The sequence below is a fragment of the Zootermopsis nevadensis genome, unplaced genomic scaffold (assembly GCF_977971745.1).
Source record: "Zootermopsis nevadensis isolate Lab colony 2312 unplaced genomic scaffold, Znev_1.0 Znev_ptg000030l, whole genome shotgun sequence".
Lineage (NCBI taxonomy): Eukaryota > Metazoa > Arthropoda > Insecta > Blattodea > Termopsidae > Zootermopsis > Zootermopsis nevadensis.
The window spans coordinates 2,929,574-2,954,944 of record NW_028259162.1 but is presented as its reverse complement, the minus strand read 5'-3'; the positions used below and the strand labels follow the sequence as shown (position 1 = coordinate 2,954,944).

General features: G+C 38.4%; 1 protein-coding gene across 1 annotated transcript in view; it reads left to right on the top strand.

Annotated features, from left to right (window-relative positions):
• The window catches only part of LOC110841272 (protein gooseberry), a 45,162-nt gene extending 20,473 nt beyond the window's left edge, over positions 1-24,689 (top strand). The window contains exons 4-7 of the mRNA XM_022086663.2: positions 7,394-7,565; positions 10,128-10,297; positions 17,494-17,830; positions 22,928-24,689. Of these exons, the coding sequence (XP_021942355.2) occupies positions 7,394-7,565; positions 10,128-10,297; positions 17,494-17,830; positions 22,928-23,066 (818 nt within the window). The 3' untranslated portion in view covers positions 23,067-24,689. The remainder of the gene's footprint in view (positions 1-7,393; positions 7,566-10,127; positions 10,298-17,493; positions 17,831-22,927) is intronic.
• The last annotated feature ends 682 nt before the right edge of the window (positions 24,690-25,371 follow it).

The following is a 25,371-nucleotide window of genomic DNA, read 5'->3' as shown; positions in this document are numbered from 1 at the left end:
TTACAGACTGGTAGGTAACTGAAACACAACGCTGTATCATTACACTCTAAAAGGAATTTGGGAGCCAAACTGTTGTCGGAAATATTTATCTGCAAGAAAGTTAAGTTCATATTAGTAGTATACGAGAGATGGGAAGACCATGTAGAGTGAATTGTGATGTCAGGTGGCCGAAGATATCACGGAATAGAACACCTATAGGACGAGGCCAATCCAATCCAAATGATCTTTCGGGCCACTTTGGAAATGCATCATAACTCCGCGGGCCACATATAAAATTATATATCCCCATATTAGATTTAGATACACTATAGACATTTTTTGGAGTGAAAAATTGAAACATAATGAGTTATTATTATTGTGTTTACTATTATTCTTACATGTAAACATAGATAATATAATAATAATGATACTAAGCGTACATTGTAAAGAAATATATAGCAGTTTTCAACAGCATGGAAAACATTTTTTCCTGTTGTTGTACCTTTTAAACTTATCAAATTTAACATTTCTTCAGTTACTTGAAATGATTCATTTACTCCACGAAGGAACACTACAAGCTGAGCTGAGTCTGAAATGTCTGTGCTTTCGTCAAATGCCAAGGAAAAATATTTGAAATCTCGAATTCTGTCGCGCAGTTTTAAGATAATTTCATTTGAAATGTCATTAATTCGAATATTATTTTAAAATCAAAGTTAATTTTTTCTCATAATTTCGACAGATAATTTTTGAATATATGGATGCACAAATAATGTATTTTTTTAATACATTGGTTTTCACTACTTTGGCCATTATAAAATAAATATATTTTGTAAAAGTGTGATGAATCTCGCGGGCCGGAAAAATGTTCAAGGCGGGCCGCATGCGGCCCGCGGGTTGGCACCCCTGATTTAGACGAAGACAGGGGAGAAGTTGGAAAAGGACATTTTTGAGGCTAGCACGGGTATGTTGCGATGAAGGAACAAAAATAAATTTATAAAAGAAAGGAATTTATAATTTTCTCATTTCTTCACTGATTGGGAGAAATGCTGACAGCATACGGATTGCATCGAAGTCTCGAAATGGCTCTATCAAGCACTGACTAGCAGGCAAAGATTTAAAGCAGTTTTTAATATAGCATCCCATTTAATATACCCCGTACCGTAACATTTTATTCCATTTTCCCGAACAGCTATGCATCTACGTAGATAATAAGTCTGTATATAGTAATCGCACCATTGTGTCAGTTCAGGAGAGAATTCTCTGACAGGCAGAGTGTTGCTTGGCTCGGAGGAACAAGACCACACAAGATGCTCTGATCTTACAGTGGCGGCTCGTGAGGTGGTAACGTGATTGATTGATAAGCTGGTGTGTAACTTGGCCGCTTGTTCTCGGAGAACAACTCGGGTTGAAGATGTTTGCCAACAAGTGCCGGGCAGAATAATTAACCAGACAGACACGGACAGCAGACTGGAGAAATATTACATCATTTATACTTGTGTCCTAACATTGTTAGGGGGATTACATCAAGGAGCATCAGAGATGTGGGACATGTACCACTCTTGGGGTAAATTAATAATGCAGTAGTGAATAGCCGGGGAGTTTCTAAGAAACACAATGACCATGTGTAATTGACGAAAACCAAATTTGGGTAGCATTTAACTACCTGAAGATAATACAGTAGCAATAAAGCGTGTTGTGATGCTTATGTATATGTCTGAGTGTGGCCTATAAGTTTTAGAATTGAATTAATGATTTTCGTGCAGACGTTTTAAATTTAAATTCACCTTCATATCTTATTATCTTACGTCTTTGCTCATTTATATTACATTTATTTCTGTAGTGCTTAAAATTAATTAGGCCTTAACTGAATGGAACTTTGCACATGAAATAGAGCTCAAATATCATGCACCAAATTTCATTAAAAATAGTCAAGAGCTCAAAGGCTTATACATCTGTCATATAAAATAAGTACTGAATTATTAATGTATCATACCTACGAGGAAATTCAACAAATACATGAAACTTCTTGCCAATGACGTGAAACTATACTTTATCTCTAATAGCGAAGTGAAAATTAACCATATTCGTTGATTTACCTGTGCATAATTAAATTAAAAAGTAATATAATTTAGCCCATGGCTTAGAGGGCTAGGTGTTTTAGGTAGTTTTTCACAGGAAAGAACCGCATTCAAGTTAAGATTTTCTTCTTCTATTGCTAACTACTGTTCGTAAACGTGGTTCATCACATCGGTAGTAATAAATCTGTCCGACTTCATGGTACAACATTGGGTTTTGTTAAAAACAGTTGCTCCCTAAATAAATGTACCCGTTCTCAAGTTTATTCTTTATCCAAATCAATCTCAGCAGATTTTCTCTTCTGTCAGCACACAACTATCCTCCACGTTTAAAATCAATTAACAAATGAGAGCACAGCGTAAATCTTCTGACGCGCCCAACCCGCGAACGACTGCGAGGTCAAAACATCCCGGAAATTCAAACTTTTTAACCTCACATTAATTTTTTAATTACCTAACAACGATTATGTAGATTTATTTTCTTCATTGTTTTGCTTTCCTGGCAGGTATGTTCAGATTACCAATACCTCAGCACCAACTACACGTTTCCCCAATAGGCTATACTAATCATAACGAAACAGTCTCAAACATTTATCGCTTGTTACATATTTCACATAATGTGGGGTTATCAAAATGATTCATAATAACGTAACATGAGACAATGCGTGGACTTGATTCATCTGGGTCATGACAGGGCCAGTGGCGGGTTCTTTTGAACACGATAATGATCTATCAGGTTTCATAAAATACCGAGGATAATCTTGATTAGCCGAGTGCCTACAGGATTTTCAAGAAGAATCCTTCTCTGTGGAGTTAATCGATCATAACTGAAGGACGCGGCAGCTGTCAATGGGCCGCCACTGTAGAGTGTCTGATGTCGGAAAAGTTAAAAAAAACAACACATTTTGGCTCAAGCTGTTATTCTGGATTGCAGAGCGGTGATGGAATAAGTAGATGGTAGGCTACGAACGTAGTTTTTGCCCAGGAGGCATTTAGTTCGGCTTGCTTATAAAATTAACAAAGCAAAGTGTCGGTAATCAGCTACCATTCCTTCCGGAGTTGTTCATACAATCTGAAATAATGCTACAATTTCTTGTTACGCTGATGATGAAAGAATTACGTGCGTCTTTATTTTTATTCGTCTGGGATAAAATAGCGGGAAAAGACTACATAAAGTTTCTGCCACATCGTCAATCTCTGTGCAATTAGAAAGGGGGTCACTACGTTTCAAACCAAAGGCAACAACTGGCGAAATTATTTGACAGAAAATCCTTTAATGACTAAATCCTGTTAACGAAATGACCTTTATACACTACCGACTTCTTAAATATGAGTACCCCCTGGAAAGGATCCCTGTACCCATTAGATACGAGGCTGGGTGGGCCCCAGAGTCTAGACAAAATTTCAAATGGACAAGATCTTGAAGGTAAGCGTATTACCTATTCCAAATTGAACAATTTTCTTCTAATAGGTGTAGCTATGTCCCGAAGGTTCAACGCTATTATGGAGCAGAATCCTCCTCGAGAAGTTGGCGGTTATATTCAAATAATCAAGAAATTCCCTGCCTCTTGTGACCCGAAAGCTTACTGAAACTTATCCTGAGCCAGCTTAATTCAGTCCACATACAAACACCCTGAAAACCATTTTAATGTCGCCCTCCCATCTACGTCTAGATCACTCAAGTTGTCTCTACCTTTCGGATTTTCGTTTTAAAATATCATTATTTCTTATCTCCCCATGTCCTGCCTGTCCTAAACTTAATAAAATTCCATGTCACGAGGCAAAGTTAAGAATCACAGCATCGCCGATTCTGAAAGCTATCGTCAAACTGCAGAACAGTCTACCTGATGAAAGAATACTGGAATGAATGGGATGAATAATAGTACAGGGGGGGAGTCCCTGTTCATTTCGGCGAGTCAAAGAGGCCGCCTGGGTGCTAGAAGGTGTCTAGAAGGAGGGACAAGGCGGACCGGAGCCCCTGGGTCGACAGCTCCCAGATCTTTCCCTGAACAGGTGTGTGTGTGTGTGTGAAGCCCACCCAGGACAGCAATCCTGATGATGATAAATTGCGGGACCGCAAAACAGCGGACTCTGTAGGATTATAATAAGAAGTAGGTCTACCAGGTCATGAAAAGTGGATTTGAGGCCCGGTCAAAGCAGAATTTTTCACCTCTTCTCTCTTAATCTGTCTTCCAGGTTCCCCTTTTCCATCTCTTTCTTTCATCTCCTTTATCTTCCGTGCTTCCTTCCTGAGCAGAAATGTCAGAGACCCTTACGTTGTCAGAACAAACCTTTTCACCAACATTCCGGCCACCCACGCCTCTTCTACCAATAGGATTATAGGACACAGTTAAAATCTGGTATTTGGTTGACTTCTCTTATCAGGTATTCACGCCAATCATTCGTTCGTTCTTCTGTTCCCCAAGCCACAAAAAACTTTTAGTTCTTTGAAAGCAGGGCTCCCGTCCGGGGCCAGAGAGGACCGTCGACAGCTGACCTTAAAAATCTGACTTCAGTGGATTTAATTTAAAACATCCATCTTATTAACAACCCAATTTTCGATTCCACAGACCTAACTGCTGAATAAAACAAACCATAAATAGTACTTATATTATATTCTAAGTAAAGAAACTGTATTTTTCTAATGTCGTTTCGTCAACTACCATAAAGTATTATTACTATAAAATGTTCGGATAATAACGCAGCAATTTTATACACGGGCTACACTGTGTCTACAAATCCTTTACGAACGTTTTTCCCAGGACAAAAATTCGTCTCTCCTGGTTTGTTCTATATATATTTCCATGGCAACTCACAATCACTGCACTTTATATGCCTAAGAAGTTGGCACTGCAGTGCATTGTAACGTTTTACTGTTCTGCGTTGAACAAAGCAACTCCTTGACATTGTGTGGGCGAACTACTGATTGGCAGTAGTTTGAACACCCTTCTTGCTATCTCGGTTTACGACGTTTTGTTAACACACATCGGGTGTTTGTAAACGAAGTTTACTACTTAGAATGAGACCTCTGCAAATTATAACCATCCAACATATACACTGGTCCATAAAATTTATCGCGTAATATTAAATTTCTGCATACTGTGCAGTACCTCTTCGTTATTACTTAAGCCAGTGACATAATTTAAGTACGACGCGATATGGCTAAATGCTAAGACAGTATATTCTTAATATATATTATTTTGAACAGCTGGTGTCACGCAAGTCTCGTGTATATATTGATGAAAAATTTCACTCATACATGTTTACCTACCGATTTGGGCATGATGATAAAATTAAATTTTTAAATGGTTTCCTCAATTCGGATATTAGCTCCCCGACTAATCCATGCTGAATTTTACTGCATAATAAGACTATGTGACGTCACGTATGAAAAGAAACACTGCGTATACAGTGCAAATTCCGTAAGTCGAAATCAAGATTAAAGATTTGAAAAATGCAAGCATGACCGTATTGTGCAATTATATTGTGGAATTCGTCAAAAATATTGAGTAAATCTGTCTGAACTGTCGTGCTGCAATGATATTCTCCTTTAAAGAAGATTCAAAGTTTCACTGCCCATTATCGAGTGTTTCTCCTTAGTCACATTTAACACATTTATTATATCCGAATAAAAAATTTATCTTTACACTAATTTTTACCTTTTCTCTCTCTCTCTCTGACATAATACCGGTAGCCAGAAGGGTGAAAATTATTCCTTCAGTCTTTCCCATTATTAGGAGGAAAAAAAAAAATTAAATATCACTTCAAAACTACAGCAAAACTGAATATATTTCAGAATACGCGTGACCTGTAGGGAACAACTGAACTCAGTCTTAAATTAGTTCATGACAATAACGACACAGGAGTTACAGGTGTGTTTAATCTTCATATTCTCTTCGATCCAATTTGTGGTCCTCGTCGATCACGTGGTAATTAAATGTGATCGAGTTCAGGACAACCGCGCTTTACGACGAGGACATAATAATGATGCAGCTGTTAGAATCACTGTGTTCTACAGATGTCTTAAGCACAACTCCACCTTTTCTTCCTGATTTATGCTCGCTAATTAAGTAATTATGTTCTCTGATAAAGCCGAAAGGGAAAAGAGAGGCAGGAATAATTCTTCTGAAAACAGTGGTTTTGCTAAAGCTTGATGATTCATAAATATAATGTAGTTAAAGTCCTACAAAACGGGATAAAATACTTATTATTTAGCCTAAATTTGTTTGGAAAATTTAACAAGCATGGGAATTTATTATGCACCAGACTGATCGCATATGAGTACAGCGAGGGTCGAACCAATTCTTAAATATTAATATAAACTTGTGTAAAACTGAGGGAGGAACAAAAAGAATTCTTTAAAACAACACTGCACTACTAGAAATAATATACAACTATCTTATTCTGAATTTATTACAACTGACCCCCCACCCCCTGTATCCCTCTTAACTTCCTGCATTGAGAGTTAAATTCCTTGAAATCAGTTGAATCTAGGTGCTTAGCAACCAGGACTGCCTTACGTAGCCTAATCGACTCCATTTGAAATATCACTTACATTACAGTTTGAGTTATGGGTGTCAGGAGGGCGTGAATCTCTCTAATAAATCTAACAGTGGGGGAGCCATTTTGCTTCCCCTCTCCGCCATCTTGGTGTTCACAGGCAGTCGGTAACTCATGTACACAGGGATTAGGAACTCGTCTTAATGAATGATAAGCATCTTCCGCATAAAGACGCTTCGTGAGAGTATCACTCAAGGATGCGGTTCCAACTCGCCGTTGACCTGAAGTCAATGTCACAAAACAACCAACAGGACCACCTAGCTTCGATAATGGCTGCGTTTAGGTGCTGACAACTGTGCGCGGTGATTTATCACTTTCCCGGTTGATTAAAATTAGTATGAGATGCAAATCCACACAATTCAGGATGATTTCGGAATAAAGACTTCCTTCGAGGATCATCCTTGATGTATCTTCCCCCCCGATAATTTTAAGGACACTTAGAATTGCAATAACACTGCCCTTTGAGGTGACCCACAAGTCATTTTTTGAATCCTAACCATTAGCTACACAATTATGAAGACTGTGAGAAATTTTGAAACTGACGTCGTTCAAAGTAGACTACAATGACATTTATTTATTTAAAATTCAAACTTTAACGCTGTCTGTACCTCTAATTGTAAGTAGTAACATGGCGGACGATAGAACGATATGACTAAATTCAAAACGCTGACTAACAAAATCTTGTGTGAAACTTTAATGTAGAAGTTTACGGCCGTGAAAACTTCAAACCTTGTAAAGATGAGTATTTCAAGCGTCTGCATAGTAGTTTTGTAATCCAGGCCCGAGCAGCGGTGACGAGTCAGACACGGAGTCCGAACCAGGGATCCCCCTGAAGAGAAAGCAGCGTCGGAGCCGGACGACGTTCTCTGGAGACCAGCTGGAGGAGCTGGAGCGCGCCTTCCAGAGGACGCAGTACCCAGACGTCTACACCCGCGAGGAACTTGCCCAAAAGTAAGTCTCTCATTCAGTTTCCTTCTGAGACTTTTCGAATGTTATGAGTTAGAACTCGTTGGATACGAATTAAATAGTGCAAAAATTACTTTGAGTCAGCATACAAATCATTCGATAAGTAAATATATTTGCGTAAGACTTGAGGTTCTCACAGCGGTGAGTATGAAGATTTCCGTCTTCTGGGTTGTTGCGCTGTGTAGTCTGGTCGATGTTAACCAACGTTTCAGAGGTCATACTGCCTCCGTCATCAGGGCGATGACGCCCTGATGACGGAGGCAGTATGACCTCCGAAACGTTGGTAAACATCGACCAGACTACACAGCGCAACAACCCAGAAGACGGAAATCTTCATACTAATTCATCGCCCTGATGACGGAGGCAGTATGACCTCCGAAACGTTGGTTAATATCGACCAGACTACTCAGCGCAACAACCCAGAAAACGGAAATCTTCAAATATATTTGCGTCTGTGACAACAAATCAAATTCTAAGGCAACAGAAATAATTGTTTCATACTTAGGCACAAATGGATTGCCAGAGGGTGGAGGCAATAACGCGATATTTACTGCTGTTTTGAAGCGACGAAACTGTGTTAAAAACATAAGGTACTTTTATCTCCAAACATACCGTGTTTTAAATTCATACGTTGGCAGCACAGCTTGACGGACACCAACCAGAAAGTCTGAAATTGCAGTTGGCCACAATGCTGAATTAACTCTCAGGGGTATTCAATGTGAAGTAAATCTCAAGGGTGTTGCCGTTGTAAACTAACCAACACAGAAACGAGAAACTGAACAAAGGACTAAAGAAGTGTACAAATTTGACAGACTTGAATGAATACGCTCAGATCACAGAATATGATGAATAAACAAGATGGCAGAAAACGTAAACTATCTGTTATATTATGTAACTTATTGGCAATTGAATAGCTTGGTGCAAAAAGGGCGTAGCTTCAAAAACGCTACGAATAGTTCATAATTTGGTTTAAAAATATAAATTCAGACATAGCCTAGAAATTCATTTTAGTTTGCGGTAAATTTAAGCTGAAATACGCACTACAAATGAGTATAAATATTTTCCAAATCCATTCTTTACCGCTTTACATATATTATTCGCCTTGATGTTCATATATCACAGAAATATATAGTGTTGTTAATAAAGCTGATCACAGCATTGCATTACTCAGCGTCAACAATTTTTCCCTGCACTCCACTTACAATAAACATTCACACATCGGAAAATATTTCAAATAGAATTGTGTGATTGCAACTTCAAAAACAAATTTTAATAAGTTGCTCAGTTTTTAGAAGTTTATAAGCATGGAGATAAAACCTTGTTGCACCAAACCCTTCTAATGCTGTGAATTCTTTTGAACTGAAAAGCTGCAGGAACAAGTAGCCGCAAGTGTTTGGAAACCGCTGATTCACAAGTCTACTTTAGAAACTCAAGCAAAACTGAATAGCTCTGGAGAACGTACTTGAACTATTGTAAAGTTTATTTTTTTATTTCCCAAGTGACTGGCTGCTGTGAAGGGAGGGACAATATGGCCGTAAAGTGATCCACACGAAGTGTCGCTTCATAAGTGTGAGTTCGCTGCCCTCAGTTCCGACCTGATGGTTTTATGTCCACTCCCTTGTAACAGCCCAAGTAATCTTCAATTTTTAAATTCGAACTTCCAAACAGTAAAATAATACTCTATACCAGTGGTATTCAACCTTGGGTACGCGTACCACCGGGGGTACGCGAAGACATTTTAGGGGGTACGTGAAATTTAAAAAATATGTTATTTTATGATAAACACTGAATAATCAGTAATGTAGTTTATTTAATTTATTTTAGATGTAGATTATATACTACGTATAACTTGAATTATACACCAACAACTTTGGGGGTACAAAGTTGATGAGAAATTATATCTGGGGGTACGCGAACAAAAAAGGCTGAATACCACTGCTCTAAACTACACAAGACGATTTGGTTCTGGCTTTGCATGGGTTTGGTATTGAGTCTTGCAAATAAGGGAGAAACATAGATCATCGATGGAAAATCAGGGTGCAGAGGATGACTTCTGTAACTGCGATGAAGTAACAGGGGAGTGATAAACATTGCATAATGACGGGCTACATAATTTATACTCTCCACTAAGTTGTTAAAATCAAAGAGGATGAGATATGCGGGCATGTAGCATGCATGGGAGAAATGAGAATACATAAAGAATTTTAAACCAAAAAGTGAAGGGAAAAACATGTATGATGGCGGAATAGATTTTGAATATTATGTAAGGGTGTGGACCAAAAGATCTGGCTCAGGGCGGAGACCATGGGAGTGAACGCGGTAACAAACCTTCGTGTACAACAAGAACGGGAATTTCTCGAATACCTGAGCTATTTCAGGTTCTCAAGGATTCTGATTCATAGAATTACACAAGACATTATCAGAAAGAAAACAAATACCAATGGCTGCCTGATGAATAACGAGACTGATGAAGGAATAGAATAACTGTTGCCTACTTTCCGAGAATGCGACAAAGTTTCCCTGACCGCCATTTTTCTCTCTTCACAGAACGAAACTGACCGAAGCTCGAGTCCAGGTGTGGTTCAGCAACCGACGGGCGCGTCTACGGAAACAGCTTAACAGCCAACAGCTAAACGCCTTCAACTCCATGTCCTTACAGTCAGCGTTCCCGTCACAGTATGCCCTTCCGGACCCAGCGGCCAACTTCAACCCTCAGAGTAAGTACATCTTTACCCAGGTCTAAAGTCAAAACTTGATAGATAAACACTCCACGTGTACAAATTCGCTTATACGTGGAGAATGTCCGGTTTCTTTATTTTTTTCCTTAAACTATTACAAACTTACAGTGAGGATATTTGGCGGCTGTGTCGTTAGGTTTAGAAAATACGCCATCTGATGCAGTAGTCGCGCGTAGAGGAAAAAGCTGTGCAGGCAGCCAAATATCCTTACTGTACAAATTAGTGTCCCAACTATGGGTAGTCTAGAATAGAATGTGACCTATATTTTCATAAGCTATGAAGAATAAAAATTGTAATTTTACAATTCGTTATTTTACGTCTGACTCGACATGTGGCCGGTCGCAGACTACAAAGCATGAAGACCTCCCACTGGTTAAGAGTTATTATATCTTACGAGATTTTATAGTGCACTTTATGTCAACATCTTCACCAATAAGCACTACGTCTACTAATACGGACGTGATGAATATAATATATAAAGAAAATAATTCTTTATCTGTATCATTACTGAATCTCTGGTGTGAACTGAAATACAACTATGCACGCCAGAAGTAATTGCGAAAGCTGAGATTTTATTTAGGCCTACGTGAAAAGGTCTATACTCAATAGAAAATTCAAACACAGTGCAAGTAAGGGAAGGTTCATATTTATTATATTTTCTCATCTTTTCAATGCTGTCAAAAGATTTCATCTTTGTTTGCGGCATTCTACGGAATGTTTCCTTTAACGAAAACATGCAAGAAGTTCGTTACCTTTTATGTTCCAACTGCGGGCATACTTTAAAACTGCGTCAGTCACTTTGAACTTTCATTTCTTGGCAACCAACAAAACTCTTACAATTTCTAGACATCCCTTGACATTCCATACACATGTATGGATAAGTGGGTATATAGGCTTATCGCGTTTTAGTATCCTCGACACGAAATTGACGCAAAATTTTAGCATCACGTCCAGGCCGCTTTATTCCCAATGCAAGAATCCTCTGGATAGGAACCTGGGTGGACTACAGAGCTCGCCAGGACATTGTGGCTAAGAGAAAAAATGTTATATCGCGGAATCGAACCACGGTTGTTCAATCTGTAGATCAGTCACCCCGGCTCTCAAAATTAAAAATGTTACACCTTATATACATGTCAGCTATTAAAACAAACGCTGGAATGGCTGGACTCATATTCTTTCAGCGAGGTAGATAAGGAAAGAAAGTATGATTTTTATGGACTATTGACTGTTGCAAACAACAAGGCCTTCATCTTTGAAAGCTGCAATGAACACCACTTTCCTTGAAGGTATTGGCACATCACAATCATCAACTTTCAGCGCACAATGATACGATATTGTTTGTGTTCATCGTTAGTCAGTTCTCAAAGATTATAAATAATCTTTTAACTGCCGTGTTACCTCTAACCGCCATAACGTTTCCACCTCCAGACCTTGGAATTTCACGATAATTTCTTCAGGGAGTGTACTGACAAGCAAAGGCGTAGTCATTTGTCTTTTATGATCGTGAATAAGTGACACACGACAATTAATTTTGTTGGCTCAAAGAGAAAACTAATGTCACCATCAAATTATTTTATTCAAGCCCCATTGAAATCTAAACCGATTTATGGCTATGGACAAATACCTTACGAAATGCTAATAAGAGCTGTTTCTTTAAAATTGAATGAAAACAGATGTTTACTTGTTCTTAAAGCGAGAAAAGAAATTTGTCAACGGTCATGTTATAAAGTGTAATATCAGTGGCTTCTTTACGTGTTCCATTCTGTGTTACATTGAGGTGCCACAAAGAAACGATTCTGACCTCAAAATACGACACCTTTCTCTCATCTCACTGATTGGATAATATTTGTCACACATGCTAGCTGTTCTATATAATTCATCGGAAAATCTTAGAAATCACAGGGCGGTTTCCTGCAATAACAGCGGTGTAATATTATCCCATCTAAGATCCGATCTCATATGTCATTAGCTGGAAGTTTAAAATGATTCCATGACAGTCTTCCCTGAAACGTTCGTAGCTACTCAACTGTTAAGGAAGTGCATTTATGGTACACTAAGTTTCAATACCGTATTCATAAAAGCCTGCACTTGGGCTCTAACGCGAAATGAAGTAGATTTTGGCGTACATTCCTTGTTGTAAGGAAAGACAAGGTAATGGTAATACCGCTGCGTTATCTGTTACCATTATTATCTTTGAAAGCAACTGAAAGGTATTCAATGAACATGTTACAAACATCTTGCCACTGCAGGTCTTTTATGTTTTTAAATTTTCTACCATCAATTACACGATCATGGTGGCTGGGCGACTTTCTACCGTCACTTAATGTGAGACTCTGTGTAATGATCGTAGATGTATGAAAATATGTGATTTTCTTACAGTAATCTTCTGGCTGTATGACATGAAATCGCGCTAAACGTGTATTTAGCGATCAGTGTCATGGTAATAAAAAATATTTTTTTCCAGCAATGCGAGTAAAATTTTTGGTCCAGAAATAGTCATAAACACATCTACAAATTCTGCACGAAACATGTTGTTGCATAGTGACACATAAAAGATGGCTATGATGCAAAATTATAAGGTTATACAGGAGAAATTTAAAGCATCCGAAATCTGTAATAGTGTAAATCATGCTCAAAATAAATATCTAAACTGTATAATTATTAACTTTAGTTCATATTTCATTATAAAAGTTTAGGAAATAACCCTTAATTGTTTTAGAGTCCAATGTAATAAAACAAACTAACTTCAAGGAGAATAATCCTAATACGTATTCCGTCAACTGATTATAAAATTCCCCACTCTTTATGGAAATTGGACCCACAAGAGGCTGTCACTGGTCCCTGTCCGAAAAACAATCACGGCGGTGGGGCTCAAGATGGCTGTCTGCTGGGTTGTTACGCCCGGTCAGTTTCTACACGGCGCAACAACCCAGAATACAACCATCTTTAATTCTAAAATATTATAAGCTAAAGTCTTAAAGGTTCCTATTAAATTCAGTAAATAATATAAAACACAGGCCTGTCAAATCACGATAATATTAAGATCAATCATGCATACACACACACACGCGTGGACTCTGGCACCAAATGACACTGAATTCTGAGTGTGCCTCGTGCCTCTGGCACTGGCCAGTGTCTTAGACACCTGTGCCTATTAACCGAAATGAACTAGAGCCGATAAGGTATGTCGGTACTCAGATGCTAACTAACTGAGCCTTCGTCACGAAAAGGTAGACAACCTCTCTCCCTCGACTTTGGCATAGACAAGAGAAAAAGCCTGAAGAAGACTTTAAAGAGGTGGAGTCTGTTTCATTGGCAAATATCCAACCAGCGATCAGAATGCAAACTTTTAACCGCGGACAAGATATACATAAACATATGAAGAGGAGGGGTTTACGATGACGTAATTTAATGCATATGTATGAAGTGTTGTGTGGGTAAAAAAAATACCAGACATATGGTAATATTAGGAGGTAATATTCAGAATATGCAAGGCACGTCTGGACCAATTACACTCAATACAAATTATATGTGCAGGAACAAATGTATAGACATCCTGTAAGCATCAATAAATAACCCGTATTTTTTCTTATATTATGTTAAAAGCAACAAAAAATCAACATCGCTGGCCGCTGGGACATGTGCAGTGCACAGTTAAACGCAACTTGACAAAATGACAAAACGTAGCAAAGGAAGATTCAAACCTGAGAAAAGAATATTTAGAGCTCGAGTGAAAAGATAAAAGCTACAAGTAACATTGCAAAATACTCGAGACATAAAATTATTAAATACCTTAAAATTACGTATTACAATGAACAGATATAAGGGTCAAACAACAAAGTAAAACAGACTGGAAAATAGGGAAGAATGGAAATAATTCTATAAAAGAGTTTAAACCATTAATGAAGGCAAATGATAATGAATTAAGCACTTAATAAAAAAATCATTATTGGTTAAATTTCTTAAGATCTTGCTAAGCATCTGATCTCACAATTAATAAATTATTAATGTCAAAACTACATTTGTATGGAAATATAAATATAGAGATCGTCGCCAAACAATTACGTCATCAAACAATGTTACGTCATTTTTTACTCGACATTGTTGTGTTGGTATACCAACAAGTTAAACTGATACTAATATTACTACTCATTCAAGTCATACTACCCATTCGAGATATTACGATTACGAAAACTGACTTTATGATCGATTTTTTATTTTAGAGAAAACGCTCCGAAAGGAGCGCGTTGCTCTAGTATCCATAAAATAAGTACAATATACAATGTAAGACTTGAGGTTCTCACAGCGGTGAGTATGAAGATTTCTGTCTTCTGGGTTATTGCCTCCGTCATCAGGGCGATGAATTCATTCATCGCCCTGATGACGGAGGCAGTATGACCTCTGAAACGTTGGTTAACATCGACCAGACTACACAGCGCAATAACCCAGAAGACAGAAATCTACAATATACAAATATAACCTTCATGTACCAAACACTAACCTCAGCAAATATCAAAAGGCAGATTACTATACTAGAATTAAGATATTCAATAAAATTCTCCTGACCATCAAAAGTTTGAATCCTCATATAAATTGTTTAAGCCAGCACTAAAGGACTATCTCCTATCTCACTCCTACTCAGTAGTACAAATTACCTGAACCAAAAATTCCCATTTATTATAAACGCATCTAAGCAAGAGTGGTGCTTTCTTGTGAAATAATTTTTGCGGTCATACATCAGCAGATTTCAAATCACTGTCACAACTATGTAATTGATACTTCTATCACGAAAAAAAGATCGTGTTTGTCCTATGACACGTCCTACATCCTTGGCTTAACCATGTGAAGAATGTATGAGCAAATATGCATCTGCAAATACTTATTCATAAAATAGTTTTAAATCCTAAAACAACAAATGTGTGTAACAGACCATGGTAGTAATTACCAAAACCTGAAAGATAAAAAGTGAGGAAAATAAAGAAACATTCACTCACCAAGTGAAGAAAGATGTACCTGCATAACCTGAAAATGGAAAATTAACATTAACTACAAATTTGTAGTTTAATTGCGTCATGTTTCTGTTTAATTCAGTAATATATGTTTTTTATTTCCGTCTATACACAAACTTAGTTGTTAAAATTGGTGTTATTAAAGTTAAAATTTAAAACTTAAAATTTGGCGCTCTTCATCGCTATTACGATGTTACAATTTTAGCGCTCATTATTTTATTTCACAACATGTTTCGATACTATCGTATCATCATCAGGTTCTTATCGTTATTTTTATCTTTAAAACTAATGTATAAGAACCTGATGATGATACGATAGTATCGAAACATGTTGTGAAATAAAATAATGAGCGCTAAAATTGTAACATCGTAATAGCGATGAAGAGCGCCAAATTTTAAGTTTTAAATTTTAACTTTAATAACACCAATTTTAACAACTAAGTTTGTGTATAGACGGAAATAAAAAACATATATTATTAACTACAAAGTTCGAAATTTTCATAACACCCACATAACCTTAATATTAACTTTCAAAGACAATGATTTAATCATTAAAATAGAACAGGCCACATATAATATGTATATTATATGTGTGAAAAATCATAACTTGCTTCTCACGCATACTTTTGTAGTAATTGTGCACGTCACTGTAGGGCCTAATACTTCACAGTTCGGCTTCCAGGAAGAGTATGAAAATATATCAGAATGTTTGCAGAATATACCTTTAAAAATTATACATTCAAATACAAATACTGTCTGCTGATAAAAAGTTGGCCTAGCTCAGTCAGTCAGACTGGCTACTGACTGGACGACCGGGGTTCGATCCCTGACGGGGTCAGATGATTTATCATCCCCCCCCCCCAAGCGTATGCAAAATTTTTACACACCTGCCATTATATCGCTGTAATAATGTGTAAAGGAATTGTAACAAATCTGTAGTTTGAATAGCTCAATTTTCTATTCAGCACTATATTAAGCGTAAAATATTCCATCCCTAACCTCCATTACAATATGATAGGAAGACAGGATACAGCCTCATATCATTTTACACTGCGTCTATATTATAATGGAATTATAAAACAAGCAATTTAACACATCAATGGATATTATTTCACATTTTAAAAACACAAAATCTTTTTAATTTCATCACAAAACTGACGATTATAAGACATCGGAACCATCACACTGTAAGCATGGATCACCTACGTCACAAACGTAATTCAGTTGTTCGAGAATATTATCGATTGCAACGGAAGTATGCTTATCAGCTGATTTTTGTCAGTGAAGACTAGTGTTTCGGCGCGCATTCTATCGGCGATTTACGATTATTACAGACACTTGTATGGATGTATCTTTAAACATACTTTGCTAAACACTAAGCCAGAGATTCCCAAACTTTTATACCATGCGCCCACCTTAAAACATTTCATAAATTTCACGTCCCCCCCTTCCAGAACAAGTGCAAGCAAACAGATTTTAATATTAAATTTAGCTATGAATATGCAGCACTGTAAGACAACTAAACTGCCTCAACCAAGCAAAGGATGTTAAAAATGTTACTCCATATTTCGTTAAAAAAGTTTTTCATACAAACAACACGCCCCTCCCCAGAAAACCACCCGCGCCCCACACTTTGAGAACCTCTGCACTAAAGTAATTGTTTAAAGGGGTTGTTGAAAATATACATTATAATCAACTGACACAGAGTAGTTTGGAATATAAAGGTTTACAACAAAAAATACACATTATTATCACTTTGCCCAAATACGTGTTATTCAGAACTGTGTAAAATTGCAGTGTTTAACTATCTTAGCGTCCTCTTCGGACATAATTTAACTTGGTGATATGACAGCCGTCTTCAGACTCATCGCCGTGAAAACCTTAAATCCTTCATACCTTTGTGACATTTGAGGTTCTCACTGCTGTGAATATGTCGATGTTGGATGATAACGCCGTGCGGATTTGTAGGCAGGTACCAACATTTCGCAGGAACATACTGCCTCCATTTTCAGGTCTGAATGCATCTTCAACGCCGTAAGATCCTCATACCTCAGAAATACTTTTTTTCTTGTGGTGAATGACGATCCTCGAGTTTTAAAAACAATAGGATATGCCCTGACCAGATGAGTATCTGACAACTGCTCATAAGTTTTGCCTTCTGGGTTAGGCCACACGGCTTCCTGGGCCCAACAGAGCGCCGCCGTAGCGGTGGCCGGTTACGCAGCGGCGGGAGCGTATTCTGCAGCTGGATATCACCACCCAGGAACATCGAGTGCGGCCAGCGACCCGGGGTCAGGAGCGGGTCCTACCGCCACCACGGCCTCCTCCAGTCAGTTCCCCGGCTACTCGCACCACCAACCCGGACCACCCTCAGCGCCCCCAGGGGTCATGCCCGGCCAACACTGCGCTTCTCACCACCAGGCGTCAGCCTGGACGCGTCACCACGTCGCGCAGTCAGCTGCCAAAGCTGTGGATGTCCCAACGGCGTGGACTGACAACTACAGGTAGAGTTCAGCAGGTCCATACAGAGTTAAACTTACACGCGTGACTAACCAGACCGAAGTTTGTTTGTCGGCTCATCGGTGGAATGTCGAATTGAAGGACGATTATAAATTTCATTCCATGTGACATGATATCCAAACTAAATTTCTGCAAATAAGCCTATGTTTGTTGTTAATTTACAAATGCTTCCTAAACAACAACGATTATACATTGTGTAAAACATGATTGTATATGGAAATTAATTTTGCTAAAGGGAGTGTTCGTAGACTATTTTAAAATACTCTCCCAGTATTTTAGCGAACAGCCCAGGGAAGAGTACAAGATATCTCAGTACAGACAATTTCCGACTCAGTATTCAAACCGGGGACTTTCCGCATATGAAACAATAATTATATCCACCTTGCACCCACAAAATCAATGTCCCTAATATCCATTTGTATGCTCCACGACAGCGACGCTCCACATATTATTATTATTATTGAATTATTAACTTTTGAGTTAACTATTTAAAACAAATAACTGGATTATTATCAACTGCTCAGGATAAAAATCACGCCTACACGATCACGTTCTTTACAATTTGCATTCTTCGCTTAAAATTTTTACTGTAAATTACACCAAATGGAATGAGATGGTATGTAAACGATGGAGACACAAGAAAATGAATAAAGATTACAAAAATTTGGTCGAAGAACCTCAAGGGAAGATGCAATTTAACAAGAGAATATGTAGATGAGAAGATATTTGCATTCGTGATATCCGAGGTTCGATTTCTGACCCAAAGGACCGATATGCCGGCTATTTTCCATCTTTTTCCTCGGTCCCAGAAGTGAAACAGTGAGATAACACGCCTTTCTGCCACACCCTTCTCAGTTCACAAACATTCTTCCACCGACACGGTGTACGATAATCTATCTACAGCTCAGTTTGCCTTGTTAAATTAACTTAGAAGTGAAGAGAAACATCAAAGTGGATTGTCGTTTCTGAATGGTTAAAAGCAGTCGCTTTTTATAACTGGCAGCGCTTCAGAATCTCGGTGTCTTCAATGCACACGTAACACGCCGAAATTTCATTATTATATCTGTCTTGTATCATTCTCTTCATCAGCAGAGTCGTCCCGACAAAGGAACCCATGGAGACCGTAAGAAATGTCACAATATAAAAAAGTTGAAGCCAATCCGAATTCTGTTTATCGCTAGGCACGCACATGTACGTCATGTTCCGATTCGTTTCGGATGTTGCTTCTTCCCGCCCTATGTAGCAGATGAATTGGCGTACCTGGACGCTACTGGAAACTTTATAAGTTCAGACATTTTGGAGAATGTACGTAATGCGGTAAGGACGTCCATCAAGCGGAGTTACTACATTGGTGCCGGAAAACCTGAATGGGAAAGACCCCTTGGGAGACAGGATTAGGTTCGTAGGACAAAATTAACCCCTTAAAGCCGAGTGGTAACTATATTTACCATCTCATTTAACAATCAATATTACAAAAAATTGTATTTATATGTATTTCGTATGATTCTCAGTGTTTATGGCGATCATTTAATTAAACAGCATTAACCAGTTGATATTTGTGCGTAAAAATCCATTACTTAAAGTATTCATGCCAAAGGTCATGACCATTATGACATACCAGAAAGACAACCAGAGTGTAATTTGGATATAATTTATTATTATAGTGGACCATAGGCAAAATCGTGTCTCATGCCATATGAATAAAAAGCACACGAAGATTAGTACCCAGTAACTTACAATACACGTAATTAATTTCGTAGAATATTAACTCTGAGTAATAAAAATGGAAGACGTTATGTAAGAGAGATTTCTTGTGTAGAAAATCATAATTAAATATATAGCCTTTAATTGAAGCTTTGCTAGACTATAAACAATTTCTATGAAATTGCATTAATATACAATTTAGTTTACTGAGACATACTATGGGGGGGGGGGGGGCTTCAGAAATTAATTACCTTGTCCGGGTTTACATCCTATGTAAGAGTGACCAGTAGCTTTACGTGTTTTGCAATTGGGGGCTTCTCTGTAAGAGTTCAGTAACTAAATGCCTTGAACCGGATACGCCCGTTTCACCTGAGAGTTCTTGAGCCAAACTGATGAAGACTGTGTCCGGCAATTCCATCTAAATGATGATACATCGCCACAGCACAAATTACTAACGGTAAGGTATACCTGAGAGTTCGAACCACGAGAACCAAGAAAGTCGTCTTTAATAACAGCGCGGCAAAAGTATACGGAACACATATCGGAAAAATACAAAATGAACCAAGGCGTTCTGGTTGAAACATCGACCGAATGAGCACTGAGAAATGTTGATTTATACAAAGAAATGACGAACAAATTAAAGTCGATGAGGCAGTGTCACGTGAGGAAGGTAGAAAATGCAGATACACCGACGAAAGGAGAAAACTTTGGAGACACGCATGTATCAGAATATAATATTAAAACAGATCCTAAAAAAACAGGGCCTGTGTGCATGGCTTGAATTCCTTAAATGAATTTAATCCACGGCCTCCCATGCAACTAAAAGCTTTTCAGTGACTCGGTCGAGTGGTTGACACTCCTGATTATCCTGAGTTAATTTAAGTCCGACTATTATGTTTGCGGGTTTTCGTGGTTTTACTCAGTCCCTTCAGGCAAATGCCTGGCTAGTACGTCAAATTACCAAAATCGCTAAGTCCCATGTACCTTCCAGTTCAATAATTATCGCTCCATTCGACAAGATCAACCTGCAGACTGAGCTACATCCAGCGTCGTTAAATAAACAATAAACACATTATTTCTGCATCACGGAGTTACTGAACGATGCCACCACTGAATTCTACAAGAGATAGATTTATCTAACAGAGAGAGAGATACATTCACCCCTCTCTCTCACTCTTTGCAATATGAAATCCTGATTGCCTTCCTTTCAAGTGAGAGCTAACCACTGCTTAGCTAACCTAGAATTACTCTTCGCTCTTTTCACAATACCCTAGCATTTTAAAACCATAGAATATGGCGGGGCGGGAAGGGGGGGTGTGTTATTATTACTTATTCGGTAGCTGTTCCTGCCTGCCCGCCGACACTGGTAGCAACAAAACTTAATCATTTTCCTGAAGGAGCTAGCAACTGTTCGGTAAGACAGACAGACAGATAGACAGACAGGCGGGACAGAGTTCACCAAATGACATGAATCACAGGTGAGCTTTTTATTACGACCGTGTCTCTAATGCTAGGGCTCGTTCAGAACAACAGCCAGTACCGCGGAGGATGGATGGAGCGCGGTGCACATGAGAGCTGTCTGCCGTCCTGTCGAGCGCAAAAGGATTATTCTTCTGTCTCCGAATACACAGCTTGAAGACGCATGCCCCGTCTTTTGCAAGCGATTAGTCTACGAAAACAGCGCTAATTCATTCGGGAAACGCTTAAAGAACACAGAATGATTATTCAAAATAACAACACGACGCAAACTATTTTGGTGCGTTGCCGATAATTCGTTAATATAGCTTCGTATTTAAAATTCGTATGGTGATAGGTTATAAATACATCTCACTAGACTTACGAGTCATAATAAAAACACATTTTGATCATTCAGAACCCTAAAATTCATCATTAAAATAGAGGGGGGGGGGGTGCTTTTAATAGGTTTACCTGCGTTTGCTGAAAATTCTCTGATTGTTTCAATCTGTGATTTTGGAGGCTTTTCTTTAACTCTTTAACTGACGGCGTGTCCAAATCTCATCAAAATTTTGACAGTAGTTTCTTCGGTAAAACATGAGAACAAACGCGACCTCCCCTATATGCAATCACTTAGTGCACTTTGTAACCAAATTCATGGATGAGAGCACTTCCAGAGATGCTAGAAGTCACTCAACCAGTCAGTCAATTACCTGTCTGACATGAAACCTGAAATTTCATTTCTCTGTTTAAGAGAACTCGCCACTGGTCACTATCCTGATTCATATGGCTCCAGTCCACACCATTACTTCTATGTCCCTTCGGGTTTCCCGACCAAAATGTTCTTGTGCACGTGCGTTTTATAAGAAATTTGAATCCGCCACTGGTGTGTTTCAGCAACTGGCAGTTGCTTCTCTCCCACTAGATAGAGACATTGATCGAATTATGAAAACAACACAGAGGCTACTCATTACAGAACTTGAGGTAGAAAATACAAATTATTTTTGTCTATGCTTCACGTAGCTAAGGGACGCAGCAAATATTGAGTAAGGCCACCCAAAGTAATCCAGAGACGCAATGTGCCTGTCAGCCGCAGGATACAGCCATGAGATGGACTTGAAAATAAATTGAAAAATAATGAATAGGCGTTATATGTGCACTTAAGAAAATGGACGGACGACGTGAGGCCTTTTGCACAATACAAAGGCATGGACCACCGGTGTAATCACGGTCTGTAATAGCTCCGACCACCTTGAATCAAAGGCGCAGGAATTTCCAATACCTGCCTTCCGCCTCAACATCGCAGAGTTACGTATGGGAGCACCATACGTCTGCGAGCAACAGCGCGTGGTTCGAATCTCGACGCCTGCAATTTCTACTATTCGTGCCTAAATTTGTGGTGTAGTGTTTAGGACTCTAGCTTCGTATTCGGAAGGTTGGCGATTCAAATCTCGGCCGAGTGGCTGAATGAGATCACCGGTAACGAGATAAAGAAGTATAATATTAAAATGGATCTTATGCAAATGAAATTTGCGGGTATGGCCTGGAATACGAAGACCTGGGATTATATACATCGCCTAGTTTTACTAGTATCAATGCTAATCCTTCGAGTTTTGCGCCGGACAGGCTATAGTTAGCTAATTAGATAGTCGCTGAGTAAGTCAGTCGGTTTGTATGTTGGTTATTTAGCTAGTAAATTACTAAAGTAGTCGTTAAGGCACTAAGCTACTTAGTCAAGCAGATTATCAGGAGGACATTTAGTGATTGAGTCAGTCAGCCAGTGAATCAACCTTAGTGATGGAGGTAGTAAGCTCCTCTGAAACGTCGGTCAATATATACCATTTTCATTGCTACCGCATTTCTTTCCGCTGATGTGAAAAACCACACTATGTGCCAACCTAACAGGGCTATTTCTCTTTCAGTTTGTTCGCTAGCGGAGCGTCCCACTACAGTGCTACCAACCTAACACCACACTCGCCATCCGAAGCGAAGTCCGGTTACCCTTACTTCGGCCAACTGAGTGGTATGGAAGCCGGCATGGTTTGTGGCAGGGTACACTGACAAGACCACCTCATACAAAGACACGGATCACAAAGTTACTGTTTGTTTCCACGTAATTACACCGTCGGCGTATGGTCTGTGGACAAAAGAAGTTGAAACGTGTGCTTCAGTGATTAACAGTTTGAGTGCTATGAACGTGATATTTGGTACAGTATTGCCAATTTTACTTTAATTTTGGTGTGTGGTGTGAAAATAAACTACTGCTGATATCTCCTGACTGGTCGTGCCAACTATTTGTGACTTTCAGCAAAGAAAACAAACATCTTAAACAGAATGACGAAAAAAAATTTATCGATTTGTCGAAAATTCGTTATCGACATATAAAGGATTCGGTATTGAATACCAGTGTTGTAAATTGTTTCAATTAACAAGGGACATTATATAATACAAAAAGGAATTTTAGGTACTTATCAGTTCACTAAGCCGGAGGGGAAGAGACCGCTGGGGAGACCTAGACGTAGATGGGAGAATAATATCAGGCGGGATCTATGGAAGATAGGAGTTAAAGGAGACTGGATTTTGTTGGCCCAGGACAGGGTCCGATGGAGGGCTTTGGTTAATTCGGTGATGAACCTTCGGGTTCGGTAAGCCATCTAGTTAGTTATCAGTTCACTAAAGTTTCGGTATGCAAGCTAAGTACACTGAACTTATTTGCGAAAATTGGAATAAATTCATTATTTCACCGGAATCTCAAGTTGAATGGAACCAATATAAGCAAGCAGGTTCAAGTAGGCCTATTCCTTCGTTAAATGTAAACGAATTACTAACCTAAAACTTCAACTGCATTCAATTTATTTCGTTTGCCTGCGTCTGGTTTTGCGTACAGAACTCTGTGATGAGTAAAAATGCCTGAAAGGCATTGTGACAAAAGTAATTATTAGTATTAACTGACAAGAAATATTGAATTAAATTGCAGTTTTAGAACTTCAATACCCATTTCTATTGAATTTTCTACGACACTAAACACGACTTAGAGAAACATATTTCTTATATTTTCTGTCAGTATTATTGTGTTCATCTTTACGACTTGGCTTTGAAAATAGAAGGCAGTACGTTCTTAGGAAACACTGGCAAACATATACAAGACTACACGCTTTCACAACCCAGAAGACCACAATCGACATCTTTACAGTCGTAAGAACCTCACATCTCAGCATTTAGACATACGCACAATCGGATAAACGCAATTTAGACTCTCCGTCCAACAGACACTTTGCTGTGATGTTAACATGAAGTTGATGAGAAGTGTTTTATATATATATATATGAGAATTTAGGCCTAATTTTAATGAAACTGAATTCTTGATATAAATAATTTTAAAACTCGTTACATTTCTGAAAATGAGTAACAGGTTTGATAATATTTTAATATCAAGTGATTGTGCTCATTTAAAAATAATCTATTTATTTGGTTAACAGCTTTATTGTAATAACAAACATATTCGAGTGGAAACAATTTTACTGTGCGAAGGCTTCCGCAGAGAATTTTCACCAACATTTATTGATAATGTACTTAAATTGCAACGAAAAGTTTCTGGTGTCACATAAAATACTTTATTTTAATATTATAAAATCTTGTTGTACATGGTAATTAGATTTATACGTTAATTAAATTTAAATAAAAAAAGAGTATCGCATATTGTTTTATTTTTCATCCTCAAATATTCATAGCCATTCATAAAAACATCTCCTCCCTCTGTGTATTGGTGTGATTTATAATATATAAAGCTTTCAACAAACCGACTGTCAGCTGGTACGTAACTAGTAAAAAAATCAAGGCTAATGTGTAAAAAATAATTTAATTTTTTAATCATATTTCCCATCCTCCCACTTTTTTATTCTCCCGTAGATATCTAGCAGCAAATTTATAACTGGTGTCGGTATGAGGACCTTTGTTAACGCGACACTGACTAGTTTTAAAGTCGAGATGTTGGCAAAAGATTAGAACGAATCAGAATTCGTCGGTTATTTTTACTTGTCACTGCAAGAAAGACCCATCATTATGCGTCCCTTTGACTGTTTCGACTCTGAGAGATGCTGAGAGCTGCCGATGGTACGGACTCTTGACAGTGAAGGTTGGTTGTAGTTAGTTGTTTGCCCACAACTTTTCATGGCGCTTCTTCTTACTGGGGAAATATCTGGCGAACAGAAGTTTTATATTCCTGTTCACCCCTGTGTATGTAAAACTATACACATATGCCAGTCAACAGCTACAGACTAGAAACCAGGAGTTCGATTCCCGGAGGGAAACAAGAATATTTTTGTCGGTCATCACGCACAGCCCGGTTCTGGGGCCCTCTCAGCAT